Source organism: Phalacrocorax aristotelis, chromosome 1 (assembly GCF_949628215.1).
Source record: "Phalacrocorax aristotelis chromosome 1, bGulAri2.1, whole genome shotgun sequence".
Taxonomy (NCBI): Eukaryota; Metazoa; Chordata; class Aves; order Suliformes; family Phalacrocoracidae; genus Phalacrocorax; species Phalacrocorax aristotelis.
The window spans coordinates 211,636,244-211,659,128 of record NC_134276.1 but is presented as its reverse complement, the minus strand read 5'-3'; the positions used below and the strand labels follow the sequence as shown (position 1 = coordinate 211,659,128).

The 22,885-nt window shown below is 42.0% G+C and overlaps 1 protein-coding gene across 3 annotated transcripts in view; it reads left to right on the top strand.

Annotated features, from left to right (window-relative positions):
* The window catches only part of CAMK1D (calcium/calmodulin dependent protein kinase ID), a 232,079-nt gene that overhangs the window by 172,910 nt on the left and 36,284 nt on the right, over nt 1–22,885 (top strand). For all 3 annotated transcript variants that reach the window (XM_075081580.1, XM_075081579.1, XM_075081578.1), the window contains exons 4-5: nt 10,380–10,518; nt 14,497–14,623. In XM_075081580.1, the coding sequence (XP_074937681.1) occupies nt 10,380–10,518; nt 14,497–14,623 (266 nt within the window). The remainder of the gene's footprint in view (nt 1–10,379; nt 10,519–14,496; nt 14,624–22,885) is intronic.

The following is a 22,885-nucleotide window of genomic DNA, read 5'->3' as shown; positions in this document are numbered from 1 at the left end:
AGATGGAGAACTGGAAATGAGCATCACTGTGTATGCGCTCAGCATCTAGTTATCTCTTCATGGAGGCTGTCAAAGTAGTTGTTGAATTTTTTTTTTTTTTTTTTTTGAGAGAGAGAGAGAAACATCAGATAGAAGCAAGAAAAATGAAGTTACCAAAACCTGAAAAGAGTAAGGTTGCTTTAATATGGCTAAAGAATCTGCAGAGAGTGTTGAAAGGGATCCAATGACAGGAGATCGGAAATTATCATCAGAAAAAAACTCAGTATAATTAGTCAGCATGTGTAATTAACCACTGGACAAAGTAGACAAGGGATTGATTAGTGGTATCTTCTAAGTCAAGCCTGGATACACTGCTAAATAATAGTCTTTTCTTCCAGACAGGAGCTATGGATCCGAGGCAAAAATTGTACAATCTTTGTTTTGTCTGGGGTCAGATTAGATTATCATAATGGCTTTAAAATCTATGAATCTGTCATATTTGATTTTAAGTGAGTGAATCAAAAGACTCACTTTATGTAGGTATGCACATTCAGACCAGATCTGAGTGAGTAATTCAATAATTAATTTGATGAGCACAAATACAAGAACATGAGTGTCGTTTTATTGGGTCATACCAAAGATTCATCTCTTCCAGGTTTGCTCCTCAGATGACAAATGCTTTTGTCTTAAATCCACCACCTGCTAATTCCATTAGGTCCCCCATTTCTCATCTATCATGTGAAATTATTCCTTATATTTCCCTTTTCCACGTTACATCATTTTCATGATTTTGTAGAGAGTTATCGTATCTCCTCTGTCATCTCTTTTCTTTGTAAATTTGATGTCTCTTTTCATGGAGAAGCTCTCTGGTACTGCTTGTCTTTCATCTCTGCACTTTCCCAAGTTTGACTATACTTTTGGCCAAAACAGCTTCAGGACTTTTTTCCATAAAGGTCATCATGGTGGGGTTTGTCTGAATGAACTCAGAGATGGACATTTCTGTACCTCACGCCCTGAAGTGTGCCCTGAGCAGCATCACACCCTAGAAATGCCTCCTTCCTTGCGTTGGCTGAAGGAGGTGAGGGTGGTAGCTCTCATATGGGCGCTTATTCTGTAGACCTACAAGATGGGGTGAGATGAACTTTGTCAAAAATGTTGAAGGTGTGAGTGTACCATGGATACTTAGTGGGACAAATTATTTTCTCCTTTGTACTCAGTTTTTTCCCAAGCCTTCTGCTTGCTTTTTCATGGTCACAGAGCATTTCAGGGAACTGTCCTTGATAACGCCAATGTTTATTTCCTGATTTTTATAGATATTGTATATCCTAAAATTGTTCATGCACCATAAAATGGGGTTTTCCTCGTATTGACTTTAGTTACTTGCAGATTTCTTAAGAACTACTTCATTATAAACAACAACTAGAATCTTGTGTTTATCAATTCACTGCAAGTTTCTTGACACTCTCAAAAGTTCAAGAGCACATTAATGTCTTTTTAAATGTATATATAGTTGTAGTAACAGCTTAATAAAGGAAGATACTTATATTATTTACAGTTAAGTTGGTCTGTTTGGTTTTAATATCTAGCTCCCAATGACTTGTTTCTACCCACTGCTTGGACAAGTTGATTTTTTGCATCAATGTATCTTGACAAATTGATTGCATTTCTTTCCTTGGTTCAAAATAAATTTTTCTTGGTATACTTCATCCAGTACAGTAGATATTGTACATCCAGTACTGACTCAAAGTCAGTAGGTATTGTACATCCTACAGAAAAGCTAAAAAAGAAGTAGAATTTATATGAGAGATAAGTGATACATGGGGCTTCAGAGATCTTTCTAAGACAAGTATTACCCAATATTATCTTAACATCAGATATTTCCATAATGACGTCTGCCTGCAAACTTACTTGTGAGAAAGCATGTGGAAATCAGACTCAGAAAAAGGAATATACACACAAAAGCAAATTTCTACTGTTATTCACAGAAAAGCTGGGCTGTTTAAGCTCCAGCTAGGAGTGACTTTACTATAATTTTCTGTGGGTTTTTTTGATATTTAGGACCATTTTTAGTGCTGCATTAATCTTATATTTCATAATTGTTTACTCTACATTGCATAATTTACAGTATCTGTTTTCAGTTACATTGGTTCTCATTACTTTTAGATCTGTTCTTCCTAGTTAATGCTGGCAGGACATTGAGGTTGGTTTCCATTGGAAAACAAGTCAAAAGGAAAACAAACCCAACCTCTTAGTGCTGAAACATGACCTACTTTTAAATTGCTGTCAGGTGAGGAATCTCCTCCAGATTTTAACTATCCGCTTATTTCATGGAGAGCTGGAGGAATACAGCAGCAGTTGGAAAATACATTGTTCCAGCCCTCAGACACTGGAAAATGTGTTTTGTGTGGTGGTCTGTGTACAGAGCTCTGCTTTTCTGTTTTCTAGAAACAAAGTGAGAAAGGTTGAGGCAACAAAATCACATGTGTATAAATATATCTATATACAAAATGAGCAAGCCCAATGCTTGGGCTGATTTACTGATATCTCACATAAGGAGATTAATCAATCAGGGAGTAATTGCTTCTTTAAAAGTAAACTTTTGAGTTATTTAATGCATACTGTGCATATTTGAATGACATTTTAAACGTCTTTAACCTGTGGTGAATCGATTGTATGTATGGATTCACATGTGGTGCCATCAAATCATTGACTGACACAGTGGGCACAGATGAAAGTCACCATTGCTGAACTTCAGCTTTGGCTTTTGGTTTAATGCAAAGCCACGAAGAAAAACAGGCTGAATAACCAATGTATATGCCCGTTGGTCTTCTTTAAAATGGCAAGGATCATACCTGAGTGTGATCAAGCCGCTAATACTAGATGATTCCATGGCTCTTGTGGAGGTGCCAATCAAACTATAAGAGCTCAGAAGAGTGGAAAACAGATGTGCACATCTTCTGCCCATCGTGGTGTGTAGACCTCAGCAGAGCGCTAGAGATGTGGAAGTTTGCTACAATATTCCTCAAGATTTGACTGCATGGTGGTGTTACCAGTGCAGGTTGCTTTACTACAGATATGTGCCTCATAAACAGTGATATCAGCACTGGGGGAGTGTTGCTGTAGCCGGCAGTTCCTAGGTTTCCTCCACACTCTGCTGCCCGGGGGAAAAGCATAGATGGAGGCAGGTGGGCTCCTGGCACTTGAAAGGCTGTCATAAGCTGTCAGTCAGTAAGGTTTAGTCACAAGAGACTTAAAAACCTGAGGTCCTTTGTCCTTTGATTGCTACTAGTGCTGTCACACTTTTTACTGCTGATGGAAGCAGAGGAAATTTTGAATACAATGTTGAATATTTGAATATGGAATAAAATTTTGAATAAAACAAGGCAGCATCAACCTCGAAAAATCATGGACCTCAAAAGAGCTCCACAGTAGGGATTCTGTGAAGGAAAATGTTGTCTCCAAAGCTTTTAACTGCCAAACTACATTATATCCCTGAGCTCAGCTTTCCAGAGACTTAACGGTCTTGTCCCAGTGGAAACAGAAGTCCATTCTCCAAAGCACAACCTCACTACAGCTGCTCAGCAAATGTCATGAAACTTTTAATGTAGGGAGAAAATGTTTTAGCTTGCCCAGTTTGGTTCTGAGAGATAATCGTATCATTTTTGCCCAAACTTTTCCAAAACAACGCCTCAGGGTGGGAGGCAGCCCTCTGGTGCAGTCACCATCACAGTGGTGATGAAAGGCTGAGGAACCATCAGCCCTCCAGAGTAAATCCCACTGCAACATTGCTTTGAGCAGTGCTGTCAAAGGAGAGGGTGCTTACACCCACCCATCCCTCTCTACCACATGCACACACCTATAGTCTGGAAAAATAAGCCAAAACTAATTCCTTGTCCTTTCTTTGGTGGCCTTGGAGCATATATTTATGTTACCATCAGATTTTAAGGTGAGTGATTTAAACCTACAATAACAAGGAAAGTCCTTGCCTTGTTCAGACTGAATATTTTATGATGTGCTACAAATGAGAAAGCCAGTGCAGTTGTCTGAGATGTACACTGAATAAAGCAGGTCTCTGTAGGACATACAGTATTTCTATAGCAGTATCTGTCCCTGCCTGATTAGCACCTTAGATTATTGGCACAAGGAACATTTTAATCACCTACTTATATTTACAAGAGGTCAGACTGAATAATCATAATATTCCTTTCTGGGTCTAAAATCTATTAATCCGTTTACTTGTTTTCTTTTTATGTGTTATGTCATTTGTACAATGAGATGAGGGCAGCGAATTTATCTTCCCTTTCTAACAGTGAGCTGACCAGGTTTGCTTTCTGGTTCTCACGCATTTTCACAATGTAGAGGAAGTTTAAAGCCGAACAGAAGAGCCGTCCGTTAAAAACAAAATAAATTTTTAAAAATGGGAATATTTGTATTAATAAGAATTCCTTCATTAGACAAAACTAATACTCAGAGACAGAACTTCCCAGGAATGGTCCCTTCAGTCTTTCAGCTTTCAGCTTCTCATTTACATTGTAGGAAATTGTGAACATGTAACTTCTGATCAGTACGCTGTTCACAGTAATGCAAGTCAGTAAGTGTAATGCTCATCTTTCACCTATTTTTCATATTGGCCTGGCATGTTTCCTGCTCCAAATTTCTGAAATCAGCCCTCTTTTCGCTAGGCATCCCTAGTCTGCAGGTTTAAACAGTGTTGGCAAGTCCCTAGGGATGTCTCTGCCTTTCTGCACTTGTTCATCTGACCCAGCCTGCTGGTGCTTTGATAACTTGTCCAATGGAGGCTGGATCATGGCTTGAACTGCAGTGAAGCATCAGGTGAACTTCATGCGCTTCTGGAGGAAAAAGCCTGCAAGCTCTGAATAGCTTTGATGGGATTCTCTGTGTAAATCCACCGCTGATGAGTTAATCAATAAGATATTTGATAAAGAAGCAATTAAACTGTCAAGCAATAAACACTCCAGAGCAACACCAACCTGTACCCTAAAAGAGTCAGGAAAGAAAAACATCAATGTTTTGCCAAATGGCAAAGAAGTCAAAGTGATATTTCAAAGGGTGTTATTTTTCAAACTCCTAAGACAAGCAGAAAGGTTCCTACACTTGATAACAGTGGGGGATGCAAGGGTCGATAAGCAAAAGCATTTGTCTGTACACACAGATGATACCAGCAAGAGAAAGAAAGGGTAACATGAATACATTAATATCAATATATGACTAACATACTTTTAATTCCAGCATTTATTAATTCTTTTATTCATGTTTTTTTGAGCTGAAGGCTAACATATGTAGGGATATCCCCCACCAGGCAGCCCCACTATGGTGGTGGTCTGGCAGGTACTTGGAAGAGTGATCTGCAACACACAGGTGCAGGTTTCACACTGCTGGCAAAAACGTCAGAAATCCAGAGAGACTGGCTCTTTGTTTATGAGTTTAGGAGTCTTAAATTACATGGGAGGGATTTTTTGGTGCTCATATTTAATCAAAGCGTTTCTTTGAAATTTTGCATGTTCTGCTTTCCTGATGGTACTGCAAAGTAATCAATTGCTTCAGAAAAAGGTTGATCGTGGGCTTTCTCCTTCCCTGTATCAGGGGGCTGTTCTCTTTTTGTTTGTTATTTTGGCTCTTTCTTGATGAACCTGATGGTGAAATGGGTTAATATAAAGTAAAGATGTAATAGTAATGCTGAAATGTCTCCTCATCTCTCCCAAGTTACATCTGTAAATTAGAAACTACAAAAATATAGTGTAATGACACAGACCAAGAGCCTTAATAACTGTTTAAGATGTTGTTACAGTGACCTCTCCTTTGCCTCTAATGAAGATTGTACCGTCTTTCAGTGGCTCTGCAGGGTGTTCAGCCAACAGTGCGCACACACAGAGCCCAAATAATGAGGTAGCTCATCCATGTACACAAAACCATGGGTGTTTTCAAAGTTTTTTGGAACCTATCCTAAATTGAGACACTCAGTATGGCAGCCTGTGCTGGAGGTTTGGATCTACATTTAAACACCAAATTGGGAAGAAACAAGAGGCAAACCCCACAAATCCAGCCAGGAAAAAAAAAAAAAAAGATTTAAAAAGTAACAACGGGCACTGATTCTGTTTTTAACATCTGTCTCTGTTCCCTCCTTCATCTTCATTAGAGCTGGGAAAACTTTCTGTAGTTGACTCCAGACTAGAGGACTGTAGGAGTTTATTGCGAACTCCAGCACCAGGCTAGATCCTCTGAAAGATTTGCAGCATCTGCATGATTGATACATGAACTCTCCATAAAGAAACACTAGATCTGTCAGGTTTTATCTCAGGAAACCCTGGAATCAGGGTGAAATCTGTGTCTCTCCATTGGAACTGCAGATAATGCTTCTTTTTTCATATGGTCAAGCTGTGTCCTACTGCCCCTCTGCACAATGGGGTTTGACGGCAATGCATATGTCTTAGTGGGGTAGGGCTTGTGGGACAGGACACAAGCTATACATCCTGGCTGTTTCTTTGGGATAAGTCTGATTCTCTTTCCTGCAATAAGAAAATGGAAATTATGTTTATTCTGGCCTTCCTCATGTTGATAATCAGTGACATGAGCTAAAGGCACCTAGCCTCAGGTAAAAGATGTAGCAGAAGTGAAACATATTCATATTTATGGTTGGGTTTTTATTTTTTTTTATTTTAAACTAAATAAATCTTCCGGTCATTGTTTTGAAAGTGTTCCCCATATTCCTGGAGATAGGCAGAGCACGTGCTGGGGGTGTCCACGTGTGATGTGGACACACAACTTAGCTCCTTGTCCAAGCAGTGGGCTTTGCCCACAGCCCTTGGTGAATCAGGGGAGAACCACTGTTTGGTGGCTGAGCAGGCACCAAGAGATGGAGCCGCACATGCCTTGCAGGCAGCCCCAGCAGGCATCCATGCAGAAGATGCAGCTGCAGATGCTTTGCTGATTTTTGCCCAGCTCTGAGTCCCCAGGCAGGGGTAATGTTACTGTGGATCACAGCGTGACACTTGAGCTGTTCCCAGGGTTAAATGTTTTTCAAGTAACTGCACTTGGCTACTCTTTCTGTGTCTTTTTCTTTTCGGGAAGCTAAGATAGAAATCAGCAGGGGAAAAAGGTTCCTTGTGCTGATGTTTGGAACAGTGTGTCCAGCTCCATGAGCCAGTGCCAGCTGCAAGACAGAAGCAGTCCTCTTCCATTAATGAGAAATATCTCCTACCCTCTCTTTCTGGTCAGAAAATTTTGTCTCAAATTTCTTTAAGATAAAGACCTAATTCTGCTCATACCCTCTGCAGTTTCAACTCTGCCTCCTCTGCCCTGCTCAGAATTGCCATAGAGAGGGCAAAGCTGGTGCTGCCATTAAAAAAGAATGTATCCGAGAATAATAAAGACTGGAACAAACAATTTGCAGCAGCCCTTTGTGAGTGCCCGGGTCTGTTCAGAGCAGGATGCCAAGTCCCCTCTCAGCAGGATAGGGAGGGTTGGGATCAAGACCAACTTTAGATAAACAGGCCGCATGTCCACTGTGAGTTTAGAGCTCAGATGCTCTCCCCCAGCTGCCCTTGCCCGTTTGCTCCTGATACAGCATTGACTTCTGTCAGTCCTTGGGCAGCACACAGGGAGCAGCACTCCCAATAACATTACAGTTGAGTTAACCCAGTTTTGGAGGAGAAAAGCCATATGGACATAAGCTCCATATGGAAAGTAGCTATGGCCTTGGGTGCTGAGTTGCAGAGCATCCCTGGGAGGCGAACCCCAGCCCTGACACTTTCCCGGAGCAGGGAAAGCCTATAGGTGAGTGCAAACATGTAATACGAATCCCATGTACCATAACATGAATAAATAGAAGCAGGGGTTTCTCAACTCTGCATGTACCTGGGATGCTGCTGACACTGAATAAACAAGTAGCTGCGAACCTACTGGCTGCTCCTCCGGAGTCCTTGGATTAAGCCCTGGTTTGCAATGCAACATTTAAGAGGTTGCAAATATTTTCCATGTGTTGAAGGAAAATTATAAGCAGATTGAGCCTGGGTACAGTAGATCCACTGGACTAAATTTGACTTAGAAAAGCTTTCTATTAAATAATGAGGCTTAAGGAGGATGGGGGGTGAGCTGGGATGGGGGAAATTTCATCATTTTAATTAAGAAGTTTTTGTGGAAGTATACTCTCTGCAAACATCGAAGGAGAGAGTCCTTGTGCAGGAAAGCGCATGGTGTAAATCAGTACCTACTAAAGCAGTCCATCTCTTGAATATAACAAAAATAACTGTATAAAATTGCAAAACAGCATGCACCACATTTTCATGGGGAAATGTGCTGTATTCAGTCATATTAATTACTGCGTGGGCTCAATTTTCAGTGCAATCAATCCATGGGAAACAAAAGGGCTGCAGAGGAAATATAAAAAGACAGTCAGCTAATAGGAGCCAGATTCAATAAAATTGTGTCTGCCTCCAGTGAACAGCGAGGCAGAGGTGTGTCCATGCTCCCTTGGCAAGGCTCACGATGGGTTGGGCAAAAGGTGTAGGGCTGAGAAGGGCTTGGAGCAAAACCCTGTGTATGTATAGATATGTATATATGCATGCATATATATATGAACGAGGAGTACAACTCCTTTGTGAGAAACTAGCAGAGAAAGGGGTTTAATTCAAGTTTTTCTGTGCGGTGTTCAGGGTGTCATCTCACAGCATGTTGTCGTGTGATGGCACTTCTGCTGGTGCAGCCTCTACCTGCCATACCTCTTTCCCCACTGTGCCGTGAGTTCTGGGCTCTCCAATTCGGTACGGTACCAGGGTATTTTCCTCACCCCGCTGTCAGCCCAGCACTGCTGCTCCGGTCCCTCTGCCAGCAGCGAGCAGCAAGCCCCAGGGCTGCCAGTACAGCCAGGGGCCTCCTGGGTGGACTTAAGACCCTGTGTGAACTTCACTTTTACTGCAGAGTTTCGGTTTAATGACAATAGTTTAGCGAGCTATTTGGTCTGTTTGCCTAGAACTTAATAGGGGGATTATCTGGTTTATTCTTTTTTTTCTTCCAAGATTGCTTTTCAATTTCAAAGTTGAATGTGTTCATTTTTAGTGGTAGCCTTCTCTTCCATTCAGGCTCCAAGCTTCCCTAGGAAGTGACTTCATGGCATTATTCAAGCAGATTATTGCTTGGAGTGGCTGTGGCTGAATTACCTAGTGTTCATATAACGACAAGCTCCTACTCCATATGTATTTAATAACTGTAATCATTTATTATTTTCCCTTTATTAGGTTTGTTTTTAAAGAAAGTTTTACTGTGCTATTTATGATATGCTAAGTGGTTCAACTTGCTGAAAAAACATATTGCATACATTTTATTTTTAATAGGTTTTGCTTGTTAAAATGGAAATCTTTTATTTACTCTAGTAGGGCAGATTTTTTTCTGACAGTTTTATTATTTCAATTACTCAGACATTTCTTTCCTCTTTTGTTTCCCCAGATACTCCTCCAGGGAGTTTTAATGTGTCCATTCTTTATTTAAGATTGGGTTCAGAACGTGTTATTTCTAGCAGGGCAGAGGAAAAGCATAATATAGCAGACATTAAATAGTAGGATGTCAAGTTTTTATTTTCTTTCCTTTTCGAGTTGTGGTATTCTTTCCTATCCGTGTCATCTGGTGATTAATCGTGCTGATAATCTGTGCACCCTCATCAATAACTCTCTGGGCCATGCTCTGCCTAAAGAGTTTGTGGTTGCTGGTAAACAAAAATACATGTATGAATAAAGTGGGGGGAACGCCTAAGTTCAAGTAAAACTGCTAGAGACCCAGAGTCCTTTAATGAACTAATGCTCTATAGGTACTGGCAGTAACTACTGTATGCGTTTCACTTGCCGGTGGGGAAAGGGGAATGGGACCATTCCTCCAGGACAAAACCCAGGCCTTGGTCAGAGGAGTGAAAAGTGAACCCCAAGGGCATACACTAGTAGGGAGCCTTACAACCCCAGTGGGGCATCACCAGCAGGAAGGACAGACCGATTTCACGTATACAAAGTTCGCTGGGGTGGGACAGCGTGGAAGCTCATGTCTGCCCTGCCTGGCTCTTACTGGGGTAGAGTTGTGGTTTCCCTCTGCAAGTGCTAGTGAGTCTTTGACCACTCTGATTTGTGATGGATTTTATTCTCCATTATATTTATGTCTGGTTTAGTTCTGTTACTTCTCTTCTTTGCCCCTTGCTACTCTTCTGGTCTCTGAGGGAGAGACCAGTCCTTGGACTATGAAGAAATTAAAACCAAATGCTTGCTGGGACAGTGGGGGAGCCCCCAGAGCTCCAGATGAGTGTGTGCTTGGACTGCCTTCTGCCTGGCCATCCTTGAGCAAGGTAGAAAGCATGTTACAAAGCATATCCTCACACTTTTGCATCCCATCATGTTTTCCAGAGTGTCTGGGGGAGAGCTTTTTGACCGCATTGTTGAGAAAGGATTCTACACCGAGAAGGATGCCAGCACCCTGATCCGGCAAGTCCTGGATGCCGTCTATTACCTGCACCGAATGGGCATTGTGCACAGGGACCTCAAGGTACGACTGCAGTGACTCGGTCCTCTGGGCAGTGTTAATAAAAGTTGCATAATAATGTGAGTCTAACACACGAAAATCCAGCTTCCCTGGGACTGGCTGTTTCAGGAAAGTTTTACCATAAAAGGGATGCTCTGAAGGCTCCATATCCTCCCATCATAATTAGTTTTAATGAGGACTTCACAATCAGTGCTGCTACAATGGAAGTTTTGCACATATAGGGTGGAGGAAAAGTCATTCATTAAGACTCAAAGCACTACATTAAGGCAGGAACCTCATCTCAGCTGGGATATAAGTTCTTACTGCTGTAACGTATCTTGCAGATTTGCTGTGCTATATTTACTTTTACTTAATAATAACTAGTAACAATAAATAGTGTGGGAAAGTGGAATTATTTTCTACCGTGCTATTTGGACTAATGTTTTGGAGACACTGTTGACAACAAGGATTCTTCTAAGGAACATTGTGTGCCAATGTGATTTTTAGATAATTTTCCTTTCAGCTGTACTGTGTTGTCCTATCAAAATCTATCAGGTTTTCTGGCAAAAAAAAAAAAACCAAAACCCAAACATTATTTCTGTATTGTTTCCTTCCTATATCTTAAACTGTCATTAAAATAAGCAGAAAGGTTTGGATTTCACAACAAACAGCTAACCCTCCCCACCTTTACTATCTTAAAGGATAAATTAGCACAAGGCATTAGAAAAGATACAAATGTCAAAAGAAAATTGTGGTTTCAGTTCCTGAGCTAGTTAATTCTATCAACGTTTACTGCCAGAAATTAAGAATTCAGTGAATGAGATAACACCTCTGATTGTGTTTTGGAGGGATGCTCCAAACAGGAGTGGCCTTGGATGTTGATGTTGTGGCCTTGAATTTTCCCCGTGTAAAGACGGTGGAATTTGGCTTAACAGGTTGTATTATGTAAAGGCTTAATGAACATTAATAGAGTCAAGAGCCACAAAGAAGGGTTTTTTTTCTTTTTTTTTTTCTTCTTAAAAATATTTTTATTTAATGTATTTTAAAATTAGTTGTATTTTTAATGCACTCTAATGTTAAACTTCATGTTTGCAATTTTTGGCAAGTCCTCTTAGTGAAGATGTAGTGCTGGCAATGTGACCTCACTGTTTTGCCTTAAGATGGATGAAAAATTGTTGTGACGAGAAATACTATTTATTTGCTTTTTATCTCCTCCAGAATTAGTGCTGATGTGAAGTGCTGCATGGAGTAAAATAATTATTCCAAGATGTGATGCAGCCAAAACAGAGCCTGTTACTGGTGTAACCACCAGCACCAAGGTGGAGCAGTGCCCAAGACAGGCAGAAATGGCCTCGTTTTGTGAAAACCGCAACACAGTCTTTTCCTTCTGCCACTCTTTGACTCCAGATGTGAATCTTTTTGCTGGGTAGGGGTTGTTCCCCTAGGATTAGGAACTTTTCCAGACCTTACTGCTGCAAGGGACTTTCCTCAGTCCTGGATATCTTTGCAAGGAGAAGACATCCTATGATCTTTGCTTCAAAAGACAGACTAGATTAATAGATAGTAGAAATATATTTTTTAAAGTATTGGTTTGGCACATTTTTAAGGCAAAACCTTGAATCCACTGAAGGAAAATATACACTGATGTCCACAAATAATATTTCCTCAGCATTGTGCAGCTTAGTCTGAACAGTTTCAAATAATGAGTTTTCTGAAAGGAGGCACTGCGTAGTCTTCCGTGTCCTACAGTTTTACACATTGCCCTCAGTTCGCATTCATTCCTGCTCTTGTGCTGAAGTGCATAGGAATATTCTTGCATTTATTAGAGTTCCACCACATTTCAGTATGGAAATGTTATTTAGTATTTTAACATGATCAGCTTTCTCTTAAGTTCAATTTGTAGGAAATAATTTCAGGCTTCTTTCTGCAACCAGAGGTTTCGGAGGGAGGTCTGAGTCCTCTTAGTTCACATATTCAGTTGTACAAGCACTTAATATTCCTATCTTTATCATTTAAAGGAAGGCTGTAGCTCTCATTTTAAAACAGATTAATCTTATTTAATAGTTCCTATAATAAAATATGTGATCTGGTAATTGGGAAGTGAATTCATCTACAAATTACTTTCAGAGTTTGTGTAAGGACATGCTGAATTTAGATCAAGCCAACCTTCTCCACTGGTATTTTGGGGCAAAATCTAGCTTTTTCTCTTTCTTTCTTTTTTTCTGTAAGTCTTTTTCAGTACCATAAGAGTCGTTAAAATGACTCATAAAATATGGTATATGAGGAACACCTGCTGTGAATTTCTGTTAGCACAAACACACCATGATGGCAAAAACAGGGATATAATAAGGCTCCTTACGATCTCAAAATATCAAGATAAGTGCAAGTTCCAAGCTGCAATCCCCCAAAATGAAACTCTGGGTAAGAATCCACTCTACAAAAATACAACCCTTGAAACATCTATAACAATTATTTATTGTAATTATGTGTTATTCAGGTACCAAAATAGTACTTGCTGTAGTTGGGAAAAACAGATGTGTGCTCCAAGTCGCCGATCTGAATAATGCAGCAGCAGATAACACGAGATGGCAGCAGCTGAAGCCCAGTGAAGTCCAGGATGTGCAAAAGGGCTGAAAGGCTCGAGCAGCCCTGCTTGGCAAAGAGCCACCTTGTTAACACTTTCTGAGTTAACCAGCTTGAAGAACCACAGTTCTTTTAAAAGTTTAAGTTTTAAATGGATAAAGTCAACACTACCTGGCTTCATGCTGGGGTGGGGAGCCAGAAAGTGCTTTAACTTCCACTGGAAGCTGAATGGGAACCTCAGAGTAGGGTGGAGGCAAAATCAGCCCTGGGTGATTCTTCGTCCCCACTTTCCCCAGAGCAGAAGGTTACAGCGATGGAGGAGGCAAGACAGATGCTGGTGCTGCTGCAGTGCAATTGCTCCTCCTTACAAACCCAAGCCTGGATATGTCCCAAGGAGTCTCATGATCTTGTGTGGCCCCAGCTGCTTCTTACCATTTCCTGGAGCACACAGAGGGCTGATGATAGACAAGATGTGTGGCATGCGGATAGGTGTTTGTACCAGCTTCTGGGCAAAAGTCTACACCTGGGTTATGTTGCAACATTGGGTATCAGTTACTTTTATAGCTGGAGACCCCGAGGTCTGGGTGGTACAACGGCACCCCATTACCACCAGGCAGTCAGAGTGCCAGCAGATGCTGGAACCTTTTGCAAGCACAGATATTAAGTAGGGGAAGAAGTGTGCTCTCATAGCACCTAGCAAGAGCGTTTCAGTGTAGCAGTAGCACTTGCAAAACATACGGATGGAGGACTATGCTGTAGCAGATGGAGTTTGGTTGGGCTCTCCAACCCACCTGACATCAGTATAAAGTCACAGGGCTTTGTGGATTGACTCTTGTTTTCTCTCAGCATAAACAAGTTGTTGTGCTTAGTGCTGTGGCATTTTTTCCTAATCAGCTCCAGATAAATCATCCTTGCTGCAACTCAGTTAACTGTAAAAGTATTTCCTCTTTCACAAGTTTATTTCAGTGGAGGATATGCAAAAATGGTCTAATACCTACTGTTTTCCTTTTTCTTTTTTTTAAATATGTAAAAATGTTTCATTACACTACCGGATTCACTGTATTTACCTGCCTTCAAATGAATCCTTCTGTTTTATCACTCTGAAGTGATGGTATGTTGGACATACCTCACAAGTAAAGGACGAGCATTAGTTCTTATTTGGGGTGCTAAAGGAGAAGTTTATTATCCCAGGAAAATTACTTAAAGCTCAAGGTGTTAGCTTCTTCCGTTAGCCACCATACAGGAGTCTGGAGAGGTTGTCCATATAGGTTGTAGGACTAACTCCATAGGATTTAAGGGAACCAAATAATGTTAGCATGTGATGTAACTAAGGACTGTATTAATTGCAAAGTATCTGCCAACAGATGTTGCTAGTGGACTTACATATTCAAACCCCACTTTTCTTGTTATCCTTTCTAGCCTGAGAACCTGCTTTACTACAGCCAGGATGAAGAGTCAAAAATCATGATCAGTGACTTTGGATTGTCAAAGATGGAGGGTAAAGGAGATGTGATGTCCACAGCCTGTGGGACTCCTGGCTATGTTGGTAAGAGGTTTGGTTATACTGTCCATCCGCTCTTCCCAGCTGCAATACAGACACATAGTGAAAAGGGAATAATACTTGTTTTCCAGTGCCACTACACAGTACACATGAGATTTTACAGACGTTCATTAGAAATAGAGATTTCAGAAGTTGCTCGTGCTCTGCCTTGTGTGCTATTCCTCTTTGGGTTTGCATCCTGCAATCCAGAGCAGGGTCTGTGGGATTCACTTTCATGGTTTCAATCCTCTGCAAAATTAGGTTTTCTCAAAGACACTGTAGCTACATTAGGAGCACATGAAGAATATTCTCAAATGCATGGATTCTGCAAGCAGCTATAAAACCAAGAAGCTTTATCTAATGTAACATTACTTTAATCAGAAAGGACAGCATTTGCCACATTCCCCTGATAGAAGATAGAGAAATGAGCGAGCTACATTTATTCAGACATGTTCAGTCATTCTCTGTTACAACCATGTTAAGTTACTGACTCCTAGGTGTCAAAAAAGGTCCTTAGGTCCTTGGGCCTTCCTGGGCGGTATCAAATTGTTCCCTCTCATTTATTGTTTACTCTTTTGTCCATTTGGTAGTGATTGTACCAGGCCCCTGATTAGCAGTGTGTTTACCAGCATCCTTTTAAAAAAGTTAAAGTAACTGTGAGAATTATATGGCAGATGATGACAGGGTCTGTTTGAACAAACACTATTTAAGGCTCACTTCATGCATGAGAGGGATCTAGCAAACCTGTGCCTCCTGTGATACCTAGCTAGTCAGCTGAGATGGTAGAACTAATCTCTGGGTTATCCATGAAGTCCATGAACCTAAAGTGACAGTAGCTTCCCCAGGGATAGATTTGTATCACATCTTTCTGGTAGGAAAGACCTGATATTTTCCAGCAGTCAGAAAGTGGGTCCTTTTGCTTTGCAGCTGCCACCTCACCTGTGTTTTCATAACTCTGATGATACTATGGTACGAGAACTCAAAGAGATGATGAGGTTATGACACAGTGATTCAGATTTGTCCCAGGAATACCTTTCTCCAGGCATTATCTTCCCACTGTAGAGGCACACTCTATCCTGATAACGTCAGGAAAGGAACAGATTTCTTTGGTTTCCCATCATGAAGCCATCAGCCCGTCATTTTTTTATTTTAAGACATATAAGTCAGGATGCACTCTGTACAGCCTGAAAAGCTGCCTTGTGTAATCACACCAGATTGGAAATCTTCTTCCAAAGCACTATCAGGAATTGAGCTGAGACAGCAATTTTAATAATTCTTGCTCTCAGCTTTTCTGCCCTTAATTAACATGTTTTATTTTGTTCTGAAATGGGTACTGACTAGCATAAGTCTGTGAGACGCAGGGAAGCTCAAATGACGTTTGCTGAAATGCTGATGAAAATTAAGGAGTGCGACTCTGCTTGGGCACTGAGTGATCTCATATGGCCTCTCAGCGTAGCCATTTACATAAGAAAACTTGCTATTTTGGAGAGGAAGCTCTCGGAGGATGTGACATGAGCTGTAGTGCTTTGAGAGATGTTTGAGAGCTCTCATTACTCATGGTCTGGGTGCTGATAGCTACCCAAGTGCCTCCAGGCCCCTTGGTACCTTACTGAATCTAGGATTTACTCATCACAGTTCAAGAGGTCACAGCTGCTTATTTCTGAAGTGGTGACAGGAGTTTTACCCCTCTTTCACAAAGAAAAACCTCTTTAAGTATTTGTCCTATTTCTTTTTTTGCACAGAGAAAGCTCCTCTTTAGTGCTACTTTTCTTTTTTTTTTAATATAATTGATTGCCCAGACAACATCTTCCAAGAACAAAAATTGTTATGGTCGGTCACTGTGGTAATGCCCACAAATGAGCCTCCATGAGTGTTATACCTGATGGCATGACTTCTGCATGCGTGGTCTGCCATTTGTTTACATCCAAAAGCTTTCATGCTTTCCAGTGTCACTCCAATCTTTGGCACCTGCCTAATGCCCTCACATAAATGTCAGTGTCTCTCCTGCTAAAGGCACAATATGAAAACGTGGCCTCATCTGGATTGGGGCAGGTATGGGGCACAGGGCTGGCCCATGAAGTGTCCTCTCTGCCAACTCTTCTGGGGTATTTTTCCATCCACTTTACCTAGCATTGAAGTAACACTCAAAGATCCCTCGCTTACAATGCAATTCCCTGCACTTTTCTTTAAGGATGTGTAGAACATCCCATTTTCTAAGACATTATGAGGAATTAATTATTTTTGTCAGTTTAACCACATTGATTTTTAATTCCTGGAAAAATGTTAGGCACCTACCGCATGCCAAATACACCAGGGCTCAGTTAAGAAGTCATTAACATCTGCTATTATTTATACTTCTTTACCTCCAGAAATGGATCCAGTCGGATCCTGCTGTGCAAAGTGCTGGGCAAGCTTCTCACTTGGTAGCAAACCTGATCTTAAGTTGGAGAGATGAAGGGGTGAAGAGTGAAGAAAGGCAGCAAAGGATGCAAAGCCCCCTGTCATTTCAATCTAATTTCCTTCATTAGAATATACTTTCAACTCTGTGTTTCAGTTTTTAACTTAACTTTTCTTAGTTCCACCTGTTTATGTTGTTCAGAAATTCATTAAATAAGTAAGGGTGTCATTATGATTTATCTTCTTAATAAATATCAGGGTTTTTTCTTAAAATCAAAGTATTCTTTATCAAATTAGAGTATATCTAAAATCTGCATAACCAGTAGTGCATTAGCACAGTAGCTTTTAAGGCTCTGCCTTACAGATTAAACTACTGTCGGAATAACTGACATTACTGTTCAGAGATCTTATTCTTTCAGGAGTCTTGTCAGAGACTTTGGCCCTGTGATGAAAAGATGAAAGGATAGTTTAAACCAATTACACTCAGTTGAGGCACTTTTGTTAAGATGCAAATCTAAATGTTTATTTACTGAAGAGTGGGTCTGATAATGCACCATCTTCTAATGAAAAGGTCATCCATTTTCTTATCTGCTTAGGACTCTTATCTCCCTCCATTTCTTATGGAAGGAGTCTAGGTGAAGAGCTGGGACTAGATGCCCAACTTTCACATAGCATCTAATTTGGGTAAGATGAGGCAGCTTGTATGGCTCGTTTAATTGCAAATTAGATGTGTGGGCTGGGTTGCATGGATCCCACGCCACCTTCTAGGGTGGAGAAGAAGCAGTGTTTTCAAAACCGTGAGCGATCTGTGTGTTTACGGGCAAAATCTGAATAAGCCATCAGCGATCTGTCATGGGCTGCTCGGCTTGAGGCTGTTCGTAAGAACTTGATTTTTATGAAATAGCTGTTCAAAAGTGCCTGAAAATGAGTCATCCTTGAGGTTTGTCAAGTTGGGCACTCACCAGGAGGTGCCTCCATTTACTCAGCAAATTCCTCTGAAGAGATTTTGGCTGTTTTGGAATTAGGTCTCACTGACTGAATTTTCACTAGAGTTGGTCTTTCAAAAGTTTTGGTTACTTTTGCAGATGGGACTTAGACTCGTAAGACACTTACGAGCATTGAAAAATTTGGAAAAAAATGGTAGAAAGCCTGTCTCAGGCAATCTGATCTCCTTTTGCAGAAATGCTGAATTATGAATTGTGTTTGTGGCTGGCTGTGTTTTAATACTTCTGAGATTCAAAAGTCTTGCTCAGAGTCCCAATACAAGTAAAATTTTCTTGTATTTCCCGGTTGTAGGGATTGGAGTGGACCCTGGATGTGTGGTTGGTCCCCGTACACCCCACCTCACTCACTGTTTTTATCCTCTGTAGTGCTTTTATGAAAGGCCATTTCACACCTTTCAGCTCTGCCAGATATCCAGTAGCAATTTAAGATCATATGAAAGCTGTGTGTTTCTCTTAGCCCTGAGCAAGACCAAATCATTTAAGTAAGCAATAGGTTTCCATGTTGAATTTTTACTCATTCCGTATCCATTGAGTCAAAGGTTTGAAAATAGTCGATAAGCCTTTGGAATATCCTTATTAGCAAAAGCAACCTCAGGAGTTGTTTAGGCAGTAACATGAGTAACAAAGTAAAAATAAAGCATGGGAACTGCTCTCACCAGGGTTTGCTCAGGCACAAGCTCGTGAGAGTGTGATCACTCAGCTCCGTTGCTGTATCCTGAAACGGGGTTTGCTTGCATGTGGTGGTAGCTGCTTTATGTTCCATGACAGCTATCTAAATCTGACTCAGTAACGTGAAATAGGGACAGCAGGAACACAAGAAACCAGCAACACTGCACCAAAACCCTGCTATCCTTCAGAAACAGCCCCAAACGGCAAAGTCCTGGCCAACCAGAACAAGGTGAGCACTGGGGGACTGTGTGAAAGCAGGAGAGAAGTTATCTCTGGATTCAGTGGAAGAGGGACTCTGGTCTTGAGGTGAAGCTGCTTCAGATGCCCCTTAGTCTGTTTGCACCAGGAGGAAGATGCTTTGTGTGGTGGCAGGGGAACTCACACTGCACTTGCACCATCTTTGGCTTCAGGAGAGGGGCTGGGTTGGCCCTTCACGCATCCAACCATCTTCTCAATGGTGCAAGGCTGTTCCTCTCTGTCCATGTTTTTGAGGTAGTACCTTCAAGTCCTAAGTACCTCTCTTTTGTGTCCCTTACAAACCCTGCCAGCTACTCACCTTCCCTCTCAGATTGCAGGGCCATCTTGCACCTGTGCAGCCCATTCTCATTTCCCATTCCTCACTTGCAGGACCTGCCTGGAAACCGCACTAAAATAGTTACCAGCTGAACTACTAGTCCTGGTTTGCACCAGGCCAATTTTCTGGGCCAGTAGAGCTGTGTGCTGCCCAGTGTAAGCAGGTCCCTGGCTATTTTAACCCTATTTAGATATTTTTATTCCTCCCACATTTATAGCAACCTGCTGATTTGTTACTCCTATGGGGATCTACAAAACCATCACCCTTTGTTCAAATGCCTCATTCCTTCTGGCTTGCAGCTTGTGGGAAGCCATATAAGCCACAGAAAACAGCATTAAACTGAGTTCTTGTGAGACAGTAAAATCTGCTGGGAGTAGCACCATCATGGGAGTGAAGGAGAACTGCTTTTAAGTATGAGGCTGGTATGAAGAACAGACACCCTCATGACTTTTACAGTTTTTTCAACAGACTTAAAGCATCAGAGCAATGCCCATCACTTGAGCTCTTTGCAGGAACATGGGTTGCTGGTTTTGGCATCCAGCAGCTGCATTTTTAGGGAGCTTATTAGCATAGCTGTGCTCACTGGGGGTAATGGCATAGTGCTCTGAAAGGTTTCCAAATGTTCCTGTTCTGTACTTTTCTTAAAACCCCACTTGAAACAAGCCTTGTAATTTTTTTCTTTTATTAAAAATAAAACATAACTAAACAAAGAAAGGAAAAAACCTTTAACTGTAAAATGGGAGATATCTGGCCAGCAAGTGGAGTCCTCTGGGAAGCACATCTTCATGTACCTGCAGGTGGGATGAGGCCCTGGGACCACTACCCAACATTTTACCTGCCACATGTCGCTGGTAGCAATTCTGATTTGGCCTGAAACACAGTTCCTGGATGTGAAGCACCCACAGGGCAATAGACTGGGGAAGGGTCCAGGTTTGCTTCATTGACTTGCCAATCTCGGAATGTTTGCAGCATAGCATTTGAGCCCACAGTGATTCCCTGGGGAGGTGTGATGCTGGAAGCTCAGCTGGCATTTCCCCAGTTTCAGAAATGGGAGCTTTGACTTTCCTGTTCTCCTTATTGCTGTTTTGTCTCCTCAGTCATCTGTGTTGATCCTTTAATGTTGTCAGCTCTTGGATTTTTTTCATTGTGTCTCCTGCTTTTGCCTCTTGGCACTGATTTACCATAATTTCTGAGAGCTCCTCTGCTTTGTTTTTCAGCTCATTAAATACTTCTGTCTTTTCCATATATCAGAGACAGATGATGCTTAGCTATGTTCTCCTGCTCCTGTTGCATGTCTGCTCTTTGGAACAAAACCCAAAAGCAGCCATTTGGCTTTTAAAATAATTATTTAAACCTCCTGCCTTTCTTTATTGAAGTTTACCAAAAGGCAGGTATAGCCTCACATTTACTTCGGGCTTGATCCTTCTGTCTTCTTACCTGCCTAGCAGCCACCATCCACGGCAGCAACTGCCTGTTATCAGTGCTCCTCACTCCTTTGAAACTGAGAAAAATGCCCCAGCAGAGGTTTGAGGTTTTAACAGGGAGAATCTTTATATAGTTCACATCCCCTTGTCTCAGATTTGTTTTCTGTTATGTTAATGTGGCATATCTGTATAATGTCAGGAGCTCACTAGGATCTGCGGTGCTCGGGAGCCATTTGCATATTTTCTTTGGGGGATATAGGATGTATAATGTTTACCAGTCTTGAAAATTATGCAGACAGGACCAGACAGTCAAAGGTAGAAGGGGTAAGCAAATAAAATATTGGGAATTTGGAAAGACTGGAGAGTTGGAAGACATCTAATCACCTAAGGACAGGGGAAAATTAACTCCCTTCTTCAGCATTTTGTCACAAAATCTAGTCACAAGTCACCCAAAACCTATTTGATGCACATTTTGAAAAAGACTGTTTTTAGAGAAAAACTTGGAGGCAAGTTTTGATGAATCAGAAAAGAAAGAGTCAGGTTAAGGGAAACAAGGGTTGTCTGGGAAGGTTGTCTTGAGCAACTTTGAGGTACAACTGTTTTATACAAGAAAAATGTAAATTTGCCAGACTCTGCAAACTCACCAGGTCATCTGTGAGGCAGTGTCAGGCCAGATAGAATGGCTGTCCAGCGCTTTATTCTTTTATCTCAAGTTCTTCTTCAAATTCACCCCGCTGGACTGTCTAGCACCAACCTGAATCACAGATCCTGACTTAGCTGTTGGGAAAGGAGTTACCTTTTGGACTCCAGCTGAATATGCCTTCTATATTTCCGCAGCTCTGTCCCCTCTTGTAGGGAGAATATTTTAACCTTTATCTTGATAGATTACAGCAGTGTGCCCATGTCCTGGAAGGAGTCAGGGGCTTCTCCGGAGATGCAGGTTTCTGCGAAGTACCTGGGGCCAAGTTAGGGGCCGTTCATGCTAGGTACAGTGGAAGCAAACCTCCTTTGGCAGATGGTGGATAGGTGGATAGGTGTCAACACTGTATGCTGTTGACACTCTCAAGGGCAGAGAGGCCCTGCAGAGAGATCTAGACAATCTGGAGTGCTGGGAAATCACCAACCATATGAAGTTTAACAAGAGCAAGTGCCGGATTTTGCACCTGGGGCAGGGCAGCCCTGGATGTACAGACAGACACGGGAAGCAGAAGCTGGAGAGCAGCTCTGCAGAGGGACCTGGGGGTTCTGGTCAATGGAAGGCTGAACGTGAGCCAACAGCGTGCCCTGGCAGCCAAGAGGGCCAGCCGTGCCCTGGGGGGCATCAAGCCCTGCATTGCAGCCGGGCGAGGGAGGGGATTGTCCCGCTCTGCCCCGCGCTGGGGCGGCCTCACCTCGAGTGCTGGGCGCAGTTTGGGGTGCTGCAGGACATTGAGGGTATAAAGCTACTAGAGAGAGTCCAGAGGAGGCCACGGGGTTGGTGAAGGGTTTAGAGGGGAAGCCGTACAAGGAGCGACTAAAGTCCCTTGGTTTGTTCAGCCTGGAGAAGAGGAGGCTGAGGGCAGACCTCATCATGGTCTGCAGCTTCCTCACAAGGGGAGGAGGAGGAGGGGCAGGCGCTGATCTCTTCTCTCTGGCGACCAACACCAGGACCCGAGGGAATGGGAGGGAGATGTGCCAGGGGAGGGTTAGGTTGGGTATTAGGAAAAGGTTCTTCCCCCAGAGGGTGGTGGAGCCCTGGAACAGGCTCCCCAGGGAGGCATCACGGCACCAGCCTGGCGATATTCAAGAAGCACTTGGACAATGCCCTCAGAGACATGGTGTGAATCTGGGGTTGTCCTGTGCAGGGACAGGAGCTGGACTCGATGATCCTTGTGGGTCCCTTCCAGCTCAGGACATTCTATGATTAGGAATAACAATATATGAACAGAATCATCATTTTAATTTCTTATACATGCAGTGGTACCAGTTTGCTGGACGGCTTGAAGATTGTGGTAATATTTACCCCGTGCTATGGATTGAGGCAAATTCCAATTTTCAAGAGCATTCATAATCTGGCCACCAGCTATATTTTTGCCCACATTCCCCTGCATTTTCTTCCGTTTTACAATGTCTCCCCAGTGTGACTTTACTCTTTCCATCATTCTGCTGTTTGTGGAAATACAGCCTGAATGCCCTTGTGTGCCTCATGCACTGTCTTCCC